At 49.5% G+C, this 24203-nt stretch overlaps 1 protein-coding gene across 2 annotated transcripts in view; it reads left to right on the top strand.

Moving 5' to 3' along the window:
* Positions 1-1791: 1791 nt before the first annotated feature.
* The window catches only part of CRTAC1 (cartilage acidic protein 1), a gene marked incomplete at both ends in the record, with an annotated part of 140683 nt that continues 118271 nt past the window's right edge, over positions 1792-24203 (top strand). For both annotated transcript variants that reach the window (XM_080912174.1, XM_080912175.1), the window contains 2 exons: positions 1792-1815; positions 19093-19295. In XM_080912174.1, the coding sequence (XP_080768300.1) occupies positions 1792-1815; positions 19093-19295 (227 nt within the window). The remainder of the gene's footprint in view (positions 1816-19092; positions 19296-24203) is intronic.

Below are 24203 nucleotides of genomic sequence, written 5' to 3' on the forward strand. Positions count from 1 at the left end.
CAAAGAAAGAGGTTGATATTGGGCTGAGCACCCAAAGACTCGGGATCCCTAATGATCCTGAAATTATATTCGGAAGTCACTTATGTGTAAACATTTGCCAGTTTTTCCAGACAAAGACTCTGGTGACTTTCGACAGATTCTCAAAGGTTCCCCACTGCTGAGTAGCTCCTTGGCAGCTCAAGAGATGGACTCTGTCTATGCTTAGCTTCTGCTTTTAAGAGAAGAGCACAAATATCTTAAAGCAGGGCTGACAGTTCTAATCAGTATTGGAGATAACCAGGTCCAGCCAGGAGCTGGTTGATGGGGTGCTGTATAGCAGAATCCTCATCCAAGTCATTCTAAGAGTCAAGCCAGGTTAGTTAGTGAGTAGTGGTCACAGAAACCTTTGGAGCAGAGCAAACAGTCCAATATCCTTCTCCTTCGAGGCCCTGGGTCTGGCTTTCAGAAATCTACCGGTCTTTTCATGAAAGGTCAAAATTCACTATTTGGCTGAACACCTATTATATTACCTGGTTCTATCGTGGATGCAAAAGAAGGGACCCCGTCATTGTTGTGAACCTTAGCAAGTTACCTGCCCCAAACACAGGTATTTGGGGCGCTGCTAACCAAGTCATTTTCTCCATCTTAGTTGCTCTCCCACCACTACCCTTGGGCAAGAGAGACCGAAGTCATCGGACCCAGCTGAGCCAGCTGTTGACAACAGAGAAAGAGCAAACCTAGTACTCCCTGTGGGCAGAGCAGTAGGGTGGGTGGTAGATGCAGACGCCCAGAGCAGATGGGCCAGGCTCAGCCCTGGTGGGTGCTTCTGGAGAGAGGGCTAGGTAGGGTGAGGACTCTGCCGGGGGCGCGGGGGGGGGGGGCGCGGATGTGGGGAGGCAGACTCTGCCCGCAGTTGCCTGGGCCGCCGCGCCTGACCGCCGAGCTGCGCTCGCCTGCTCCCCGCCCTCTGGGACTGTGGTGAAGCTCTGTTCCCCATACTGAGCAGTCCCCGGGAGGCACTCGGACACGTCCCTAGGCTGGATAAAGATCGACTCGGAGCTCACTCCCCAGCGAGAAATCTCGCCATCGGCGTGGCTCGCGCGGCCGCTCCGGCCCGGCTCGGGAGACGCCAGATCGCTATCTGAGAGGCAAAAAGAAGGCAGCGCCGCCGCCACCCCTGATCCTGCGCGCAGGGTGGCTGCGGGGTCCTGGGGCTCTCCGGCCTCCCCTCCCCCTTGCACTGCCTTCCCCGCGCTCCCACCCCTGGGGACATCCGCTTCCCGCATGCCCGGTCCCCAGCTTCCCTCCAAGGCGCCCTCTCCCCACTCGCCAGGCCCCGCTGCCTCCTGAAGGTTACGCGACGCGGCGGCGGGGCGCGGCAGAGCACGGGGGGCACCCGCCCTCGCCGCCGCCCGCGCCGCCGCCCACCCCAATGCCCGCCGCGCCGGGCCAGCCTGGCTGCCGGCTGCTGCCACCGCAATCCCGGCTCCTAAATCAGCGCGGGGAGGTGCCCCTTCCCCCACCCGGCTCCTCGGGCTCCCCGGGCCGCGATTGGCCGCGCGTGCGCCCCCCAAGCTTGGGCCCCGGCTCCAGCTGCCGCGCCATTGGCTGCGGGCCTCCGCCAGCCTTTACATAAGCCCGGGCGCGCTCGAGTGGAGTTGTATAAAGCGAGCGCGCGGCGTCGGGGCGGGAGGCTCGAGGCCAGCCCGGGACCAGGGCTGGGCGCTGCAAGGCGGCGGCGCCGGCGGCAGAGGCGGCAGTGAGCGCCCGCCCTCCGACGCCCCCAGGCGGTGGGGCTGAGAGAGCCAGAAGATGGCTCCGAGCGCTGACCCCGGCGTGAGTATCGGCTCCTGGAGCCCCCACCCCTTCTGGCGGAGAAAGTTTCTCCAGCCCAGCGCACCCCTCCCTGCACGCCCCCAGGGGTAGCGGGGACGCAGCTGGGGACCTAGGAAGATCGGGACTGCGAAGGCGGCGACGCTGCTCATAACTTGCCAAGAGGCGCTGGACTCGATTGGCGCGCAGATCCTCCCCGCGGGCTGGGGGCAAGGCGGGCGCCGGGCTGGAGGTGGTGGAAGAGACAGGAGCCGAGGTGTAGGGGTGACAGCCCACAGTTGGCAGAGAACGTGTTAGGCGCACAGAGAATGGAGGTCAGCGGTTTGAGAAGGGGGCAGTGGGCTAGTAGGGGGCGGAGCAGGTGAAGGCTGTGCTTGGGGTACCCCGGGAGTCACCCAGCTGGCGGGCTCAGTATGGGGCCCCGACTAAGCTACTAGCCTCGGCCGATTGCCAACGCTTCCAGGTTGGGGAAGATCCCCCGGGGTATATAGCTCTTCTCCCGGGAAGCAGAGCTGTCTCCCCTGCACAGCGCTGAGTGGCAGAGTGCTCCCGGAGCCAGCCCGGTGCACGGAGGAGCTGTCAGCCGCCTTTTGCTGGACCGAGGTGTGGTCTGGCTTTCTAGCTGGGGCTGTTTCCAGGCAAGCTCTTTTCTGGCATTCTAGGGGAACCATGGGGTCCCCCTTAATTTTAAGGAATCACATAAAGGTTTTGGTGGGGCGGCAGGCAGGCTTGGGGGCATGCCCAGCAATGCAGCGTGCTTCTTTTGCAGCACAGTAGTTGGGAGCCCTGATTAGTCCCGCTTCTGCAGAAACCAACTAAAGAATCCAAAGTCATCCCAGCCGGGATGGGAGCCTCCCTAGGGGTGAAGGGGGGGGTTCCTTCTTGAATGACTAATGATTACTATTGCTCTTGGGTGGGTTCACCTACCGTGGCATCCGTGCATCCCAGGGGAGCTTCGGTTCTCCTGGAAGCATTCGTGAGTTGCACTTGAGGTACCTTCTGGGATGGGTGCAAGACTTAGAAAATGAAGCCAGTTGGGAAAGAAAGCAAGAAGGTTCCCAGAGTAGAGGACAGCTGTGTGATGCTGCGTTGAACCCGGGAAGAACTCCTGGGGAAAAGCTATTGAGAGATTTGAAACCATGATAACTTGGGGCAGGAAATACTCCCGTTGAATTAAGGCAGATCCGGAGACTTGAACAGTTCCTCACTCTTAGGCATCGAGATAGAGAAGTGGGGGGTGGAAACACGGGAACATGGACAGTTGTCCCAATATGGTCTTCAAGAGGCGGTTTTTCCTCTCTCTCCCTTTCTCTCTTGGTTAAAAAGTCTTTTCTGGAGGCAGATTCTAAAGTCAATTTAGTAGGCAATGAAGGGAGTTTAGTTCTTGGTGCTGGACTAGAGGGCCAAGATTAGACTGCTTTGGTCTCCGGTTGGCACTGATGAACTCTGGAAAAGGTTGAAAGCTGCTGGTGGCTTCAGCTCTTTAGCTGATGGGATGGGGTTGGGCCATTCAACATACCCCAAGCTTATCTATGGGGGTGTGTTCAAACCCTTTGGATACTTGCTTTAGGCTAATGATCTTATTCGAGGGGTTACCAATTTATGCCCAACCCCCGAGCTCCATTCCCTGTTTGCCTGCGGTCAACATTTCCCAAGACCTTCTCTCCATTAGGCATTTGTGTGGTGAAATACCTGCTTGTTGCTCTTTCTTCCTTACTCCATCTGGGTTGCACCTGGCATTCTGAACCCTGATGTTTATTCTTTGGCACCAGGGTGTTTGGTTAAGGTATCCTATGGTTGCTCCGAGCCCTGTGAATGAATAGACCAATGGCTTGTTTTATGCCAAGACTGAAACACAGATTCTTATAGAGAGACTAGACCGCCAATCAGGAAATACTTCTGTTAAACAGGCTGTGACCACCTGAGTTGGTCCTCAAGCTTCCTTGCCCCTTGGAAGTCTGTGGAAGGAAGCTTGGAGGTAGAACAGGCTCCTTGGTAACCAGTAGGGGGCACCAAAACCACCTAGCTCAGGACTAGTGACTTGTTTCTTACCCTTCACTGGCCATAGTAACTTAATGCTTTAAGAAAGCTCAGGCCACGACCCCCAACAATCACCCATTGTGATTGAGGACATTGTGATCAGGGCCCTTCCACCACATGTTCTGTGGACTTCAGGTGGTCCTAGGACAACCTCAGATGCACTGGGGTGGCAGAATATTCCAGGGAGACAGAACTTGCACATAGCTCTACTTGCTCTCTGAGATCATTGTTTTCTGCTTGGTATCTGTGTATTCTTTGAATTCTGGGAACCTAAGAATATTCAAGACTAGAAACAAAGAGGAGCTTTGCGGGGGCATCTAGTCCACCTCACCCCATCCCCAACATTCCCACGTACAATGTATTTACAAAAAAAAATCAGCTGAAGTAAAACAAGTGTCTTGTCCAAGGTCACATGGCTGTTCGGTAGAAGAGATTGGGGCCAAGCCCCGGGATTCCCAGTTCCTTGTTTGGAGCTTTCTCCACTCCAGTGACCTGCTTCTTCTGTGCTGTGAAAATGGACATATGTTTCTACACAGTAGGCACTGGTAATTACTGACTGGCCAGACTTGGGTATGCTAATAGCTTTAGTAAATTTAGGGAAATTTTCTTTGCAAGGAAGGCAAGGGCAGATAAAGCTCTCATAATGAACATACTCGGGCTGTAGAAATTCCAGGTTACCCTCTCTCCTCCCTCCACTGTCTTGTCTTATTGTTCTAAATGATCTTTAGGCAAAAGCGATGCAACTCCATGGGATGAAATCAGGAATGTGCAGGCCCTCACCAGATAATCCTTGAACCTAAGCCAAGGCTCTGACATCCTTTAAGGATGCTGGAACAGTCTCTCTGTCTTGCAGTCACACCTCTCTTGGTGGGACCTCTCAAATTCAGATCCCAGGTAAACCAAAGAATTCTCAAAGAATGCTTCCCAATGCCCTTCATTCTTTCTGCTCTCAGTTCAAGGTCACCATAGTAGAGGCTGTGGTCTCAAACAATCTCTCCTCTTCTGGCATCTGGGGCACTTAGAAGATGCTCTCGTTTCTGATGTTTTTCTGTTCTGCTGGTCTGGACGGTCCATGGCTAACCCTCTGTTTTCTACTACCACCAGTTTCTTTACATACCATATGAACTTCTGTGGAGTTGGTTCTTCTTGGAGCCTTACCAGATTTGGTGGCCTATCTTCATTAGGAACCCTATTGCCAATCCAGAATTCTGAGAAGCAAAATCTTCCCCTGCCCCTGAGGCTCCCCCAATGGGTGCTTGTTGACAAGGAAAATGCTAAAGATTGTTCAGCTCTTCAGTCTCACAGACAAGATGGGTCTTCATCCATAAGAAAGAAGAGAGGTGAGGATGTAGGCCACCAGAGAGCCATAGCCATGTTCCTTAAGTGCAATTCTAAGAACTGTGTTTGAGATTCTCATCAGCCTATTTAACTTCTTCTCAGTCTTGATCTGATTCTACAGAAGATCAAAGGAGCTTAATCACCTTTAGTATAGGAAGAATATAGGATCTTCCTGTGAGGGTAGGCGAGCAAAGATGGGGGAAGATGGTCTTTGGGATACGTCTTTTTAGGCGTGATGCAAAGAGCTAGTCATTTGGAAGGGGCTATTAGTGCTGGATCACTGGGAACACTATGGAATCTTTTCCTCTGCAGCTAAGGCCAAGTGTTGAGGTTTACACATCAACTTCTGGTCATGGTGACATCAGAACTGATGAGCAAAGTCTGACTGGCAGGTCTCTTTCTGATCCACTGCTGGATTTTCAGTTTGGGGTTCTGCCATGCTTGGGGAAAAGAAATTTTACAAGTCCCGGGATAATTCTGAATGTGATGGAAGGCCCTGAGCTATTGATTCCTGAGGAAGGATCTTTCTGCTGGGAGAAGCCTTCCTCAGAGCCCAGTGATTTAAGAGTGCTGACAAATCCATGCTCACCGAGCCTCCTGCAGGCTGTAGATAGGGCTCCCAGGCCAGCCTGGACTCTGCTCTGGATTTCTGAAGAGTCTGGCTGGTTGCTTAGGGGACATAAACCTGTGAACTCTCCATAGGAGAAAGTATGAAATCAATTGCTTCATTATCACACCAAACACACTCTGGACCACTTAGGGCGTTTACGAAATAAGAAGTAGCAGAGGACTGTGAGATTGGGTTTGAAACATGTACAAAAAGGTGTGAAGAGTTAGAGAAAAAGAGTAAAGGCTGGATAGAAAGACTTTTGTTCCACCAAACTCCTCATCCTCTCGACCCCACTGCAGTCCTTAGACAGTAACTGGAGAGGCTACTTAAGTCATGCCACCCAGATTTTTGGCAGTGTCTAAAGATAATATATTGCCACAATTGGAATAAAGGATGCTACAAGCATCATCTGGTGGGAGAGAGGCCAGGATGTTGCTGAACATTCTTCAGTGCACAGGGAAGCCCCCACACTACTGATTACCTGGCCCCAAGGCTCCTCAGTACCAACGTTGGAGCACAGCAGCGTGTTACAGGTAGTAGAGATTTTGGAAATGTTCTAATCAGCTCTGTTTCATAGTTGAGGACATTGGGGTCCAGAGTGGAGAGATGACCAGGCAGAGCCCAATAGTGGGTGGATGGTGAAACTAGTCTGGAGCTCACATCTGCTCCTCTGAGGCTGGTTTGCCCAAACTCCCCCAAAATTGTCGTGAAGAATAATCATGAGCTGTGAAAACACTTAGAAATTTACAAGGAGACTGTTATTAATGCTGCTATTATTACAAATTTGGGGGTTTGAAAAGTTCTGTTTTTCTGGTGCTGACTCACAGAAACATTGGACCAATCGTTCTCCGAGCCCTGTGCTGCTTTGTGTGTGCTTGTGGTAGGGGGTGATCTTAACAAACAATAAGGATCAGGACCCTTATCAATAGAGCATAGTCCAAAGATTGGCCTTTCAAAAATGCTAGACACCTAGAAAGAAAAAGAAAAAGGGAGGAAAAAATAGGCTAATTTTTTTTCCTTGAAAGAAATCAGATGGACTTTGTGTGAAACAAAACACTCCCTTCTTGGAAACATTCCAGTCCCCTGGCCCCGTGTGTGCGTTGGTTCCAGCCCAGGAAATCTGATCAACATCCGGAGGCGAAAGTGATAGCTCCGCAAATGACAGGCGACTGGATTTGTCCCCATTCTCTGGGGCAGGAGAAACTGTGGCTTCTCTGCCACCCTTTCTGCTCCGGGGCAGGGCGGGAAGGGGCAGCCTGCGCTGGGAAGTTCTGTGGGGCAGTTCAGGGAGGGATAGGAAGGCGGGGCCCTAATTAGTAAAACCTTGTTTACTTAACAGACATATTCTTAAAGATCTCTTCCAAGGGACATTTTGACATATTGCTTTAATTAGCCACAGAAGAATGGAGAGTGCAGAGAGTGTAAAATGACCCTCGCCGATGTTTCCAGTTACTCTTATCTTTGTTTGCACCTCACAAGTACTCTGACAAGGTCATGGAATCACTGCTGAGCAAAGGGACTGTACTGGTGACCAGAGGAAGGACCATAGGGATGTTTTTTCCTTGCCTATGCCAGGTTCCTTCTGGTTAGAGCATCGATTTCAGCAGGGTTTCTGGCCTGAGCCTCCTGGCTTCCTTTGTAGCACATGTCTTAAATGAACCACCTTGTCCTGCAAATCTTACTGAAGCTCTCAGGAAAGGCACAGGCCTGAGTGCTTGGATTTTTCCCTTGTAGCTCAACTGCAAAGCTTTTATAGGATGGGCAGTCACAGCCCCACTTCATGTTCTCTGCATACGGCTGGAAAGTAGTTCTCTCTTTGTGGTCAGGATTAGAGAAGGAAGTCATTTAAGGCTTCCTTGGAGGCCTAAGGCTACCTGCACTGGAGAATGAGGTTTTACTACTTAGACTCTTAGACCCATGCCTCAATGCACTGGGGGCCCTGAGCCCCAGGTCTCAGGAAACCAGTCACTTAAGTTGGACCACATATTCTATTGTTGCTTATAGTGGAACCCCTTCTCTTTGAAGTCAGATCATCTTCTTTTGCCCTAGCCTCTAAGAGCAGCTTCTGTTACACTTCACAGCCCTACACCTCTCACCCAAAGAGGCCTTTACAAGGGTAGAAACAAGAGTTTCCAAGGAGATGCTGCACTACCAATGGTGTGTGTGTGGGAGGGGGCACAACACAAGTTGCTCGCATTCACAGATTCAGCACCTAGGACAGCACCCGACATGTAGCAGAGCTAAGTGGGTACCAATAAGTGGGGGTGGGGTGTAAAGGTGGATTAGAGGTGGCCTTTCTGGGGCAGAGGTAGCCTCTGGCATTGAAGTGGATCTCCAAACTGGCCTCACTTAGGGAGGCCTGCTTTTCTTTCAGCTCCTTTTGAAAGGTAGCCTTTGGTATCAGAGCCATGCATATCTCCAGGACCCTGCTAATTAACAGGGTTCTCGATTCCTGTACGAGGTCCACTCAACAGGACAATGGTCAGCTGTGAGTCTGAAGCTGGACTGAGTTTCTTTTCCTCTTCATCCACAACTGCTTCTCCTCTCCCACCCAAGTAACATCTCCAATGACCCCTTCGAGCAGCCTCACCCTGCTTTGGCCCGTGGAACAGAAGAGAATTTGGATTTCTACTGAAGACAAACCAGGGACGGAATGTTTGTCTCACCCAACCATTCCTGAGAGGAGGCTCGTAAATAGCAAGGCCCACTAATGCATTTTAAATGATTTCAGGGGGGGGGAACCCCTGATCCATAAACTCTTAGGTCTGAAAAGAACTTTGGAGGTCATCCAGTGGCCCACACTACCCCCCACACCAGGCTATCCACATCTCCTCTGGGGCACTGCTCAGAAACACACTTGACGTCTTGCACACGGCTGCCTCCAGAGCTAAATGCCCTTTTGAAAAATGCAAGTCTGATCATGTCTCGGCCTTACTTCAAAACCTCCCTATGGTGTGGCTCTGGCTCCTTCCCTTGGTATTGTAGGCTCTGCCAGACCCCAGCTGCAGCCTCTACAGAAGGCTCTATTATCCTCTCCACTTCCTCCCCTCCCCATCCCCCTCCACCCTGTGTCCAGAGTCTGCATTTCTGGAAGCAGCAACTGCATTCACAGCATGCACTGATCTGTCTCACATGCATGCTTCTGATCCATAGGTCTCTGCCACTTGGAATCCCAATTCACCAGCTCCAGGGACCCTCTCCTGTCTGGCTTCTCTGCCCACTTCACTAGTTAATCCCTCCCTCCCACTGGCTTCATCTAGTCTGAACCTGTTGCTGCTCTGAACTTAGCCATGGGGTTATGTGCAAAGCTAGCTCCTTGAGTCTGGGGACCATGCCTGGCTTGTCATTTCTAACCTGGTAGGTAGGCCTCTCCTACGCGTTTGAAGAATGAGTGTGTGTATCTAAGTGTATTGAGGGCTTCTGCGCTTTGAAAGCAGTGTTTAAGGAGCCAAAGAACTCCTCTGGGGTCCCTAGACAAATTAGTAACAGAAGCAAGTCTATTCCTCAAAGTCTTACAGTCCAGAGCATTCCACTCAACATTTGACAGCTGCTTCTGGAAGGGGCACCTGCGTGCCTGGCCCTTTCTCCTGAGATGCATTTGTTCAGGCGGCAAGCATCTATTACTAGCAGTAATAGTGTGATTACTGTTACCATTACCTACCCTGTGTGGGTGTTTGCTATGCCCGGCACTGTGCTCAGAAGGTAATGCACATTCGTACTAGTCCACAAGCCTGGCTTCCCATTTTACAGGCCAGGAAGGCTGAGCTGCTGATAATATTTAGTAAGATCCTTGCTTGCCTTGAATATAAGACTAGCAATGTCCATGCATCTCTCTCGTTCACAAAAACTATATCATTAGCAGAGTGCTCTCTGTGACACATCCTGGCCTGGGTCTCTTAGGCTCTCTTTTGCCTTTTTCTGGAGAAGCTCCATCTTTCCACTCTTGTACTGCATCCAGTACTGTCTAGAGATCTCTCTTCATGGGAGGAAAGCAGTGTATTTTTCTGGTGCTGGGGACAATGCATAGGACAGGGCCACTGGGAATGTAGCTCAGTGGCAGAGGGCTTCCTAGCCTGCATAAGGCTTTAGGCTCCATCTCTAGCACCACAGTGAGAGGAAAGATACATGGGCTATGTGCCTCCCGGGTTGGTGGGTAGGTGGGTGGGTGTAGAGGTCTGGAGTTTCTCCAGGTGGGCCATTCTGGGGACCAGCAGGGGGAGCAGGGTGGAGAAACAGAACTAAGGAATTAGAATGAACATTCCATAGCATGGGGTTTTCTCTTGTTTGTTTTCCTGGTGATCACAAAACCTAGCATTAAGCAGGTCACTAACAATCCTGAATGAATGAATGAATGAATGAATGAATGAATGAGCAAATGGCATCTCCAGTATTCTCCTCTTAAATATTCTCTGTGTCTAGCCTTCTCTTGGTCCCCTGCATACTTTAATGTAATTATTTTTTTTGCTCTATGTTTTTTTCTTCCAATGTTAGGAATAGGAGCCGGGCTGTGGTGAACTCAGTTAAGCACTGTCCACTGAGCCACAACTCTAGCCCTACTGTGTACTTTTACCGTACTGTCACTTTGTCATCCTTCATCCCTAGGACCTGGTCCCCGTGAGGACTGCTTTCCAGCATCCTTCCTGATGCGTACCCTGCTCCTACCATATGGAACCCCATTGTGCTACAAAACCCTGCACCTCGACTGTGCACATGCTATCTCCTTGGCCTGAGACACAGCCCTTCCCGTGCCCCGTCCCTGTGGCTAACTCACTGCCATCTTTCTCCTTCCCTTCCATCCCCATTGTACTTGGATCAAGACAAGCTTGGTGGAGTGAAGGAAACCGTGTACTGAGGTGCCTAGTACTATTGATCCTGGCACTAGTTTGCTGAAACAGAAATGGTGGGTTTGCTGTGTAGTAATATACAACCTTGGTCAGGTTATTTAAGCCCTCTGTGCTCAAGCTTCTGTATCTGTGAAATGGGAGCACCACCTTCCAGGCTTCCGGTGGGCATTGAACGAGTCACCCATGTGGAGGGCATAACACCAATATGGCCAGAGTTAGATACATAATGCCATCATATTACTGCCCACTTTTGCTCTGGAAATTGCAGCTTTGTGTTACTCTGTTTGCTTTGGGACAAGACAGTCTGTTGTCAGCTCTAAGACAGAGAGGAAAGCAGGGGGTGTGTAAAAGGAAGGGGTTAGCAGGAATGGAAGATGAAGGGGAGAAAAGCCCATCAGACAAGGTGGGGATGCCGAGAACACTGAGGGATCTGAAAGGAGACTTGACCCTTGACCCATGACCTAGGGGTCATGAAGAATGATGAGACAAGAAAAACCAGGACACCAGAGTTGAATCCTGAATGGCTGTGTTGGTTTTTGAAGGATTTCAGTGAAGAACACCTCGCTTCCCTAACTAGCTGGGGACCAGTGGAGGCTGGAGGCAGAACTTGGGCAGATAGAATGAAATGCCTCTCTGTGGTTACCTATGCAGCTGGTTGGTAGGTGTCACCTTGTTCGTCCCCTGTCCCCGCCCACTGCAGGCCCCATGGGTAGAGCAGGCTATCTTGCTTGGTTACAATCAGTATTGGGTAAGTTGTCTCTACAGGGACCAAGTCCAGAGGACTCCCCAAGCAGAGTCTTCCAAAGTTTCCAGTGTGGTAGGGCATAGGGCACTGTTGTAGTGTGAGCTTTCTCACCCTCACTGCAACTGACATTTAGGGCTAGATGTTACTATTCTGGGGTCTATCCTGTGCTCAGAATGACATTCAGCAGCATCTCTGTGACCTCGACCCACAGGATGCCATTTGCAACTGCTTCCCTGGTTTGACTACCCAGAATGTCCCTAGTCACTGGCATCCCACTTGAAGGCTGTGTCTCTAATGACAGATCCTCCAGACGAGATCCAGGAGAGGGATTGGAGTGCTCCTCCCACATTGTGATCCGGGCAGCTGAGGGCAGGTCAGGGTGACAACTGGGTCTCCCTGACCTTTGCAGTCGTCTGCTCCCCGCACTGTGTGTCCTTCTCTCCTCCTCAGCCTCTCCTCCTTCAGCCCACATCTTCCACCCTCTGAAACCCAGTCATAGCAACCCCCTCTGGGAAGTGCTACCAGCTCCCTGAGGGAGTCACTCAGGTATCTTTGTGGTTCCCTCTCCACAGCAAATGGTGAATGACCGTGTCTTAGGGACCCCCTACCCCCAGTGTCTTGCTCAAGGCCAGGTTCATTTTAGGTCTTCAGGAAGTGTTGCCAGTGTGACTGAGGTAGGGCTGTGGTGCTCTCATTCCCAAGGCTCTTTTGTGGGTCTCTGAGAATCTGATGGCCCAGCCCGTGAGGGGCAGAATGTTCCTGCAGCCGCCGTGTCTCTCTCCTTCTGTCTCAGCTGTCTGACAAGAGTCTGAGAGGGTCTGCTTTCTCTGCCTGTTACCAACATTTGGACCTCTTGCTTTTGTGAGAACGTGGGGTGTGTCCTTGCACTTTGGATAATTGCAGAAGAACTGAGCGCCCTGGAAATTGCCCTTGGAAGCCTCTCCCACAGCTGCCTGACCCCACAGCAGAGAAGCCAGGTTGCTTGGATACCAGTTTTCAGACCCAATACAGGGAAGTCCGGAGGCCATGGAAAACTGAGAAAACTGATTTTTTTTTAATCTTCTGCATGTGACCAGGAGCCAGTATCTGAAGACTCTCCACCTTTGCTATGGGGCACCAAACTGCTTTGCCCCTGGCCCCTTGCCAGGCCTTCCCTAGGGCTCACTTAACCTTCCCCACCATGGCTCAGGTGATCCCACGTTACAGACAAGGACATTCAAGATCAGCAAGGTGGAAGAACACACCAAGGTCACAAGCTGGCTTGTGCTGGGTCTTTGGGTCAAGATCTAAGTCGCTGACTCCAAGCTTTGGGCTCCTTCTCCACTTCTTGCTGAGGATTGTTGAAAAGCTCGCTTACAGAACATTTTCAGGAAGTTATTATGGTGATGCATTTCTTCCCAGAAACACAAGTCCAGACACCACACGGTCCTAACGGAGGAGACCTTTCTCATCCTTATCCCCACAACCATCCTGCGGAGCTCTCCATTTTACGGAGATGCCATGCACCCGGTGCCCCTCTGCTCAAGGGGCTGTAACTTGGAGTTCGGCTCCTCCTCCTCTCCTGTGCTCTTCCCCTGCAGAGTTTCACGTGGCCTTGACACAGAGTGCCATACGCCATTCACTGCTGGTTTGCTGTGCTCCATGAAGGGATCATCTTTAGTTTCCGGAACCCATACATCTCCAGCAGATGTACTTTTGCTCCGAACTAGAGGACCGGTGCTATGCACAGTACTCACTCTGTAAGACTCTCTGCACCATGAGAATATTGCTGACAGTGACAACCAGGCACAGTACTGCAATAGTGTGCCTAGCAAATGGTTGACACCCAAGCATCCAAGCAAACAAAATGCCCTTCCCACCCTTCATCCCAACCTAGTCTTGATTTTTAACCTTTCCCCCAAGGATTCGGATGTTCACAATAGTGTGACAGGAGACTCCTGAGCAAGTCACATCAAATGTGAGGTCACTGTGGGCACGCCCACCCTTCTGGCTCAGGGAATAGGAGCCTGCTCTGCTTTCTTCCCCAAGCTTCATACCTTCTGCCTCCGTTGACACTCCTCAGCTAAATGGATTTTCTTCATATACTTCAACAAGTCAATGATGAATTTCATGAGGAGAAACATTTTTCACTTCAAATCAGATCGCTATGAACACTCTTCATCAGGGGACCGTGAGTCTGGGGCAGTGTTTCTCATCCTGGACTGCCCATCAGCATCAGCTGGATAGCTCCTAAAAAGACACAACATCCAGACGTGACCCTAGACCAATGAAATCACACACGGAGGAGCACATGCCTTGGCCCAGCGCTTTCAGGGACAGAGGCGATTCCTCTGGGCAGCAAGAGTTGAGCATCACTAGTGGGCAACCCTGCCAGAGGTCTGTAGACCAGTGACCTGGGCATTGCCTGGCAATTTGTCAGACATTCAGACCACCTGGATTAGAGCCTGCAGTAGCCCAGACCCTCGGTTGATTGTCAAGCACATTGCGGTTTGAGAAACTTTGCCCTCGAGAAAGATCAGCTTTTAGACACCTGTGACAAGCTGCAAGCCGTTTCTGCTGATTCACATTACCACTTGGACATATTCCTTCTGCCTTTCTTTCACTTAATAATATTAATCACATATCCCCTGTGCTGGATTCTGGAAACACGATTGGCATTCTCTCTACCTCCCCCCACCTCCATTTTCTGTGAGTTTTGCCCTTTGATGGCGTCTACCTCGAGTCTCCTTGACTTGACCCCACCTCCTTGATCTGACCCCTTCACCTCTTACTTCTGTGCAGAAATGAGAGCTGGGATTCTTCGCAGTCCCTACCAGTTGTAGTAATTTTACCGTGGGCTGAAGACAGCTGGTGCTTTGCGAATGTAAAGATGAACTGAGCCTGGGCGGACCTGGGGATTGCCTCTCTGTGGTTGATTTCACTCCTCAGATCTAGAGGCAAAGGAAAGGTTCTTGAATCAAGCCCAGACCTTCAGTGGAGTATATTGCTTGGTTTCATGACTCTGGGAGCTGCAGCATAGAACCTTGCTACTCGATGACGTGTAGTTTATAAACAGCACCATGGCTGCCACTGGGGAGTCTGTTAGAAATACAGAATCTTGGGCGCTGTGGCAGAGTTATTGAACCAGAATCTGCATTTTAACAAGACCACCAGATGATTCATGGACACATTAAATCCTGAAAGGCGTGAGGCACTGGTATGGAACAGTGTCTCCCAAGTTTCCCAGCACATCGAAACCACATGGCAACCTTAAAAACTCTTAATGCCCAGGTTCCAACTTAGGTCGATTTATTCCGATGGCCTTCGGATAAGATTCATGATTCCGAACTTTTTAGATCGTGGCCAAATACCTACAGCATAAAATTTACCATTTAATCGCAACCAAAAATTCACCCTGGCAGTGCAAAGCCCACTCACTGCATTGTGCCACCGCCATGACATCCGCTTGTAAAGGATCAAGCACTAGTCCCCATGGTGGTTCCCCACAGCCTCCAGAAACCACATTCTGTTTCCTGTCTGTGTGCGTCCAGACTACTTCCGGTACCTCATACAAATGGAGCCACACAGTGTCTGTCCGTCTGTGACTAACTACCTCACTTTACCTGCTAAAGTGTCTTGAGGATTTGTCCACATTGCAGCGTTGGCCGGAATTTCCGTTCTTGTCACGGCTGGATAACATCCTACGGTTTATATATACCATATCTCTTTATACATCCACAGACACTGGGTAGCTTTCATCTTTTGGTCATCCTGCTTGCTACTGCCTCCCTGTATAGGTGTGCAGACATCTAGTTCTTCTGGATTCTCCCAGAAGTCCTTGCTCCTACTCGTCCATCAAGCAGCTCGGGGTGAACTGTGAAGGGAGTTTATTACTCTCTTGAGGGAGAAAACTCCACAATGTCATGTATGTCAAGAGGGCCATCCATGTCTTTGTGTTCCATTTAGGAGCACCTGTCAAATAACCCAAATTGTCGGGGGTGTGCATATTCCTAAGTCACCAAGCGTCTGAAAGACCACTCTTTAAACTGTGAGAGCCATCCAGAGTTTCCATGGTGAAGCTGGTGTGTGCTGGCCAGGCAGTGGCTTAGGGATGGGTCTGATGGCCCCCAAATGAATGCTGAGTTTTCCAGCACATTTTTGAAAAGGCCAAACTTAAGAGTTTACATGTAGAGACTCTAGCCACTTAACGTATCCGGGTTGAACAAAACACTGAAGGTGAGCCACCAAACCTTCAGAGTTCATTAACCCATACATGAGCTCGTTTGTCACATGGAGACCATGTGTACAGATAAGGAGCCAACCATTTCTAAGCCAGGAGAGGAGACTGCACAGAAGCAAAAGATACCCTAGCATACAATACATGCAATCAAATTTTAAAAAAAAAAAATCTGTTTCTTTCAGTTTTGAGGTGCCCACTCAGAAGTGGAATTTCTGGACCACATAGTAGTTCTAGTGTGAAGTTTTTGAACAACCACCACACTGTCTTCTCACACCGCTATACTATTTCACCCCCACCCCACCCAGCAATGCGCAGGCCCAGGCCCTCCCCATCTTCACCAAGCATCTGTTATTCTCTGGGTTTTTATTATTGTTGTTTTAGTCAGCCAGTGTGAGTAAAATATGTCATTGTGGTTTTGATCTGCATTTGTATATAAGTAGTGGGGTTTCATGTTCTTGTCGGACATTTGCATCTCTCTGGAAAAATGTCTACTCAGGTCTTTTGCCCACTTTGAATCAAGTTCTTTCTTTTTTTCTTTTTTTTTCTCTTTTCTTTTTCCCCTTTTCTTCTTTTCCCTCTTCCTCCCTTTCTCTTCCTCCTTCTCTTCTTTGCTGCTGTACTGCAGGAGTGTTTTATTGATTTACTATGTATGCTAATACCCTATCCGATAAATAGTTGGCAAATGCTTACACCCATCCTGTGGCTGACTTTTTGTTCTTTGGCGACTGTTCTTTGACACACCAAAGTTTCTAATTTTGATAGAGCCCATCTTGTCTAATTTTCCTTTTGTCATCTGTGCTCTTGCTGTCTTTTCTAAGAAATCGTTGTTAGGCATGAGAATTTTGTGAAGCTCCTTGTGTGATTCCAGTGTTCAGCCAAGACTGTGCAAGCTTCTTAAATTTTAACATATATACAAATCAGCCAAAATCTTGTTAGGATGGATATTCTGATTTAGTAGGTCTTGGGTGGGACCCAACAATCTGCGTTTCTAGTAGGCTGTTGGATGATGCTTCTGATGGTCTATGGGTGGACCACTATGAGTAGCCAGGATGCGGAGGAGCATCCCAGTGACAGCCTTCATCCTGAGGGGCAGGTGCAGTTCCCATAGCTTCTCATTAGCTTCCCCACTGTTACTGTTTCCTAACCTGCCATCGAGATAGCCCACCTTGCTTCCCAAAGCTGGTTCTGAGCACCCCAGGATGGGGTCTGTGGGGTACTTTTGGCATAGCAGAAGAATTAGACATAAGGAAAACAAGCCCTATTCTTGATCCCTAGCCTATCCCAAGAATTTGGGATCTATGCTGTTAATAGTCTGCTCCCCTCCAGCTCTGGTTCTTTAGAGGAAAATACCATAGAGGACCCTTCTGGAAAGTTGTTTTCTTTTAAATGGGTTTAATATCCTCAGAAGGAAAACCATACGGGTTAGTATGAGGTATGCAGAAGCAGTCTGTTGGCACGTGGTGGAGGCTTCTGAATATCTCCTTTAAAAACTTCCTTTTACACACCATAGAGTCTTGGAGCCAGAAAGGCCCCTCAGAGGCCTCTTCCCAAACCTTCATTTCACAGGAGAGAGCAAGAGCCTAGTGGTATTAGAACTCATCAAGATCACCAAAAAAAGTTGATGTCAACCCTTAGGTATGCTTTTTTGCCCCTGGAGAAAAGACAAAAAAATCAAGTGTCCGGGTCACCTGACTTTGCCCCTTTAAGAACTTTTTCCGGTTAGGCATCTGTCACCCTATTTGGCTGACCTCTTCGCAGTGACCCAAATTGTAGCTGCAAGGGAGCCGACAAGCTGCTGGAAGGCAGCTCTCATTCCAGGTGCTGTAAGCTGATCACATCCCAGCCACTGCCAATCGGATTTGGCTCTTCAGCAAAAGTCATGCTACCAATAAAGTAAAATAAAACAAAAACGTCTAGTGACCTTTAGATCCACACTACACTTTTTCATGTCCCCCGCCTGTTAAATACTCTTTATCTATCCATACCTGCTTGTAAAGATGGTTCTGGGTTTCCTTATCTAGAGCAATGCCCTGTTCGGCTGCAGAACTCTGATAGCGAATGCTTGTCTTTAGTAGAAGACACTGTCTTAGCCAGAGGTCTCTTCATTTGGAATGACCTCATTTGGTATCACGGGTTCCCAACATGTGCACTTTGAACACACAACCAAAACCTCCTTTAATGATGGGTCCTACAATGTTTCTACCCTCCGATGGAGCTCTGTCCCTGAATTTCTCTACAGCAAGACATCAGGGAGGCTTCAGATTCTGTTTAGATCTAACGGCAGTGGCTGGACCCCCCATTTTGGCCTCCGGGTCCTTGACCCGGAGCACAAGCTCATTTTCTGGCAGGAGTATCTGTCTCCATATGGGGAGACAGTCTTCAGATCTCCTTTGCTCTTTCCTCATTAAGATGTCAGTCCGGCTCAGCCTTGTTCTCTGCTGCCAGATGCGTTGACAAGCAAGCAGCCAAGTTCTAGCAGGAGGAGGCTTGCTGCCTTCTGAAGGCAGGAGGGTAGTGCTTTGGTGCTGGATTGGACCTTGGCGGGCGTTCTGGAATTGCAAGAGTCTCGGGGACACTCTGTGAGGTCCAATATTCTGCCTATGGCAGAGTCTTAGAGTGGAGCTAGCTTCAGCATTCCAAATGTCTGTTGCTCTCACTTAGAGCAGGTGGAGTGCTCCCTCCCCGGCCATTCTCAACTGTCTCCTGGGTGAGTGCCACTGGCTCCCATGGTCCCAGGCTGTTTGGCAATGCCCTGAGTTATGTTAGAGATATAATAATGAATTATACAATGCATTATACATAATTAATTTATAATAAAACACACACACAATGGTTTAATTTCTCCAAGTGAATGATGTGCTACCCCCCAGACCTTGCTGGAACACATTCCTTGACTGCCTCTGCCCACCTCTTAGTCTGAAAGCAATGACCAACAGCCCTTGGGAGGGATCTTGTCTTCGGGCAACTGCCACACTACCTCTGGGATATGTCCCACAGGAGAGCAATCTCTCACTACCTCTATTGTTGCTCTGGACCCATTGACCTGTGTGTGTGTGTTGGGGGGGAGGGTTACACCCCCACCTCTGCATTGAAATCTGTTATTTGTCTCATTCTCTCAGAATATAGGACATCCTTCCATCTCCCATTCCTTCATTCCTTCCTCAGATATGTCCTGACTGCTCCTTGTGTAACGTATTCTTAGCCTGGTGCATATTAAGTAAACAAAACAGACACATATCCATGGCAAAGTGAATCTTGTACTCCAGCAGAGGGTGACAGTATGGCTCAGTGGTGGGTGCTATAGAAGAGGGGAAAGACCAGGAGCACTGGAGGTAGGTTGTAGTTTTAGCATAGCAGAGACAGAGATAAAAACCACTGGTCCTACGTTCACTAAGGCAGGGGAGACACGGCCACCCTGGGACTGGATTTGCCCAGCTCTTTGGCTCTGGGACCTTCCAGTAAAGCCTGTAACTTTTGCTTTCAGATGGTCAGGATGGCTTTGCTCCTGTTGCTGCCGCTGTGGCTTCTGCCTCTCACTGGGGGGTCCCAGAGGGCTGAGCCCATGTTCACTGCGGTCACCAACTCAGTTCTGCCCCCTGACTACGACAGCAACCCCACTCAGCTCAACTACGGAGTGGCAGTGACGGATGTGGACCACGATGGGGACTTTGAGATCGTAGTGGCAGGGTAAGTGCCTCCCACCCTGAGTCTGACAGATGTATTAATCAGCTTTTGCAGCGATACGATTGTGTGACAGTAACTCCGAACCACAGTGCAGTGACCAACGCTCGTTCTTGCTTGGGTCCGCAGCCCGTCGTGGTCAGTCCCAGCCTGGCTGGCAGAGCTGTGGCTTTGCCCTTTGTAAAGCAGGGGCATGGGGCAAATGGCAGCTCAGAGGAAAGCTGTCTGCAGGATTTTCAAGGCTGCATCTTGTCACACGTCAGCTCCCTTGACCATGGAGGTATCACTTCCTTCCCAGTGAGGCTCTAAACGGGCAGGATCTAAAAGCGTTGGTCTGCTGGTCCGTAGATGGGGTTGCTGTGTGCTCACTGATTCCCTAGACACTTTGCATAAGGCTAAGAAAACGTTAATTACCCATTTCAAAGAAGAGCGAAGGCAGAAATCAAGAGGGATGGTTAAACCTCCCCTGACTAGCAGCTTCCTTCTGCTCCTCCTCTGAAAAAGAACACTACTGCATAGCTGCAGAAGCGGAGAGGTGGGGGTTCCGATGGCTTGAGATGGTGCCCTGGGTGCACAGCTTTCCGGTTGCATGACCTTGAGATCCACATGCATCCTCCGGAAGGATGGGACCGCTATAATACCGTGTCCTGAATTCTTGCTTGGCTATTGCACATGATAGTGCCTTGTGAGTTCCACCAGTCACCATGGAGAATTGTTATTTATTGAGCACCACTGTGGGTCGGGCTCTATCGCCACGTTTCATACACACCACCCTCTGACATCACAGCATCCCATTTAGAGAGGAAGAGTCGCAACTCAAAAGGTAAGGAAGGTAGTTTAGTTGGTAGACTGTTTGCCCAGCATGCATAAAGCCCTGTGTTCAGTCTCCAGCACCACATGAGTTGTGGTGTACTCCTGGGACTCTTGGGAGCATTTGGGACATGGAGGAGCCCTGTGGGACTTTGCCTCAGAAAACCAACCAAAAGATAGCAGTTGGCCTTCTTTGTGTAATGAAAATACATAGCAAATGGATGGGGTAAGGAGTCAAACTGCAGGGCATCCTAGAGTTGCCGAGCTCTACTACATAAAGTCTAGCCGCCATTTCAAAAACCAGTAATAAGAGCAAAGCAGGGGCCATCTGCCTAGTTCTAGGAGGCTGCATTTATGGGTAATGTAGAACCAAGTACCTAGTGGGTGACATTATTTCTAGCAGTCATATATAACAGTAAAAAGCAGTGTTGGCCTTAGAAATGGAAGATTTGGTTTTAAGCATCTTGTGAAAGGGTCTCATCTATCACAGGGTAGTCCTGAACTTGCTATATAGCTGAGGCTACCTTTTTATACCTCCACATCCCGAGTGCTAGGATTACAAGCGTGTGTCACAATTCAGTGAAGAACTGGCTTTAAGTTTAACTATATTTAGCCAAATGGTTGCCAACTTTTGTGCTTTGCTTTCTTTTCCTCATCTGTAAAACGGGTGCATTAAATTAACTGGATCTGCCCTACCCACCTCCCAGGGCTGAACTCAGGGTCCATGGTGAAGCTACATAGAAAAGATATTTTTAAAAGAATTTTCTCTCATTATTTATTAATTTACTCTACCCCAAGAAGCTAGGTAGTGTTTTCTCTGTGTGGTGTTCTTTAGGTTCATGTGACAATTAAGGTTTTTAAGTATGGCTAATATGGTCAAGGAATTGAATTCCTTTATCCTACATTTTTTTTTTTTTTGACACAGCTTTTTTTTTTTTTTTCATACATACGCTGGCTGGCCTGAAGCTTGCAATAGCTTGGTACTGGGTTTCTAGACATGCCCCACCATGTCCAGCTTGAGGAACTGAATTTCTAATTCTAATCAAATAGCCAGATTCCAAGCCGGCAGTTCAGATCTGCTTAAAGAGCAGAAAATGATGACACAGCTCAGATACAGGTAAGTGGGGATCTGCTTCTCCCACGGTGAGCAGAGCGGTTCACCTGTGCTCAACCTGTCATGCCCATTTGTCCCCGGAAGCAGGGAGAAGCTGAGCCATGCCCTGAGCCACATGCCGGCCCTCCATTTCTGAGATGCTCTGGTTGACACCAGTCTCCCTAGATGGGTCCTGGGGACAGAGGACAGAGGAAATGGGAGAATAAACCTTCCCCCTCCTTTCCATCTACACCCCTAAGCATCATGGGCATGTTCCCTGTTCAACTAAGACCCTGGTTCGAGCTCATTTTCTCACAAGTTACTATGGGAGACCCAAGGCTTGTGAGCAGAAAGTCCCCTCCGCCTCCTTTCCTCTCTGGGGACACCTGGCAGGTGCTGCTGTGCCCCTCCCCCGCCATGGAAAGTCTCTCACTATCTCCACAGGGAGGCTGTCTCTGAGCTCAGTGTCTTCCGATCCTACATCCCATTGGGTGTAGGCCCTGGCCTGCCTTGGACTGCCTCTGCATGGCCACATCAGGAGTCCTTGGTTACTGCCCTGTGGTTACTCACATGTTCCCCTGAGGTCCCCACAGAGGTGAAAACACCTTGAAGAACAAAAAAAATTGCTCCTATGGAGGAAGATGCAAGGGCCTCTCTGGTCTTTCATTCTCTCTCTTTGATGCCCTCTCTCCAAGACATGCTGACACAGTAGTACTAGGCTGTGTCACCCTCCTTCCTCGTGATTCATAGTCCAGCTGCATAACCAGCAGGTTACAGAGACTCTCTCTCTCTCTGACACACAAACACTCCATAAACACACATACACTCTCCATATACACATACACCCTACACACACACACACACACACACACACACACACAGCATATACACACACATACACCTTCCATGTACACACATACACACACACATACACCCTCCATAAACATACAAACCCTACACACACACACATACACCCTCCATAAACATACAAACCCTACACACACACACACATACACCCTCCATAAACATACAAACCCTACACACACACATACACACACACATACACCCTCCATAAACATACAAACCCTACACACACACACATACACCCTCCATAAACATACAAACCCTACACACACACACACACACACACACACATACACCCTCCATAAACATACAAACCCTACACACACACACACACACACACCATATATACACACATACACCCTCCATGTACACACATACACACACACATACACCCTCCATAAACATACAAACCCTACACACACACACACACACACACACACACACACACATACCCCTAAGGCTCATTCTGTCTGAAAAGGAGAAACAAATTTGGTGTCAAGGGTTTCAGTGTCTCTTTGTCTTTACCTGGTCAAAGCACTTGTGACCAACCAGACCCAGTCTTCAGGTTCAGGTCGGTTACCCAAGCTCCAGATTAAACTTGGCTTCTGTGAGTCTCCATCTCACGCATCCTTTGGAGTGTGGGGAGTTGCTCCTGCACTTCCTGAGCATTTGGCTTCTTCCTTTCTGAGCAATGGCTCTGCCCTCTACTCCCCTCCCCGAAGACCTTGTTTCTTTCAGTGAGGTCAAGAACTTTTGTGTCCTCTATAGTTGAGAAACTACACTGTCATTCACAGTCATTGCAGAGTAGGTGACTAGCATGTCCAGCTTGCCACAGGCCTGGGTCCTGTAGGGTGGTTGGAATTACACATGGCCTAGATCACACATGGTCTTGACCCGTTTCTCTCCCAGGTGGCTAGGAATTAGCCGCAGCTGCTGCGCGTCATTCCGAACAACGTATTTGTTGCTCACCCAAAGGATAACGAGTTATGGAAGGGATGGGATAAGCAAAAATGGAGAAATCGGGCAGCCTCCCAGCTCCGGGTCAGGGTTTCTCGGTGGCTGTTGCAAAGCATTGTGAATTCTTGGAGCATCAGAAAGGCACAGTCCAATTTAAGTACCAACGTACATTCCAAAGGCAAATACAACTTTTATTATCTTCAGCTTGGGAAGATTTGTCACTGTCTTCTCCTTTGGGCCGGATAACCAGGAGCTGACTCTACAGACATATTTAAATCAGGACCTTGAGAGGTCATTTGGTCCACCCCCTCTTGCCTCCGACAAGGCCAGTCCTGTAGTAGTGTGTGGATGCGTCGTGCACTGAGCACCATCTGAGGGACCGGGCTGATCATCCTGCAATCCAGCTCAGTTACTCAGATCAAAACCCACTTGAGCCCCTCAACCGGCAGCTTAATAGGCCATTTCCTTTAGCTTTTGTTTCCTCGCCGCCTTGAAGATATAAAGCCACCATTGTCTCTCATAAAGACAGCAGGGATCCCTGCCCCGCCTCTCATTCTCCCCACTCCTTGGCAGCATCTCTGATTTAGACCTCTTACTCTTTCATCTGCCCTGCACCCATATTAAACTCTGCTTCCTTCTCTGATTGTAGGCTCTCTGAGCGGCATGTCACAGGAGTTGATATTTTTTGAAAATTGAACAGGAATGTCTACCTGTAGCGCCTCTTGTCCTGGTTGGGGCAGGCCCACCCATTATCCTACAGATCTTTCTATTACCCCATCCCTGAATGCGTTTACTTTTGCAAACCCCTGGGATAATGGCCAGCTCTTTGGTTTATAAGGCATCAAGTACTTGAAGTTGTCTTGGATTTGTTGACCTTGTACTGTGTCTGACCAGAGCCCTGTTACTCGGAGTATTTACTCTTTGAATAGGTTTGTTTTCCTTTGCTTTTTCAGTATCCTCGGTCTGGCTATCGACAGCATTGATTTTGCACATGTTGCGGGTGGGTCTGTGTTGTGTTTCGGATTCTTGAGTTAATTGTGATGGAAGGCGTGTGCGTGCTTCTGACTCTGGGAGGAGCAGAAAATGACCGCCCTTTGTTCTGCGGGGATGGGGGAGGGAAGGGGCGGCTCACCGCTCCTCCACCACAGCTGGGCGAGTGCCTGCGCATACGGAGGGCTTATCTGCTCACA

This window comes from Micromys minutus (genome assembly GCF_963924665.1).
Source record: "Micromys minutus genome assembly, chromosome: 2".
Taxonomy (NCBI): Eukaryota; Metazoa; Chordata; class Mammalia; order Rodentia; family Muridae; genus Micromys; species Micromys minutus.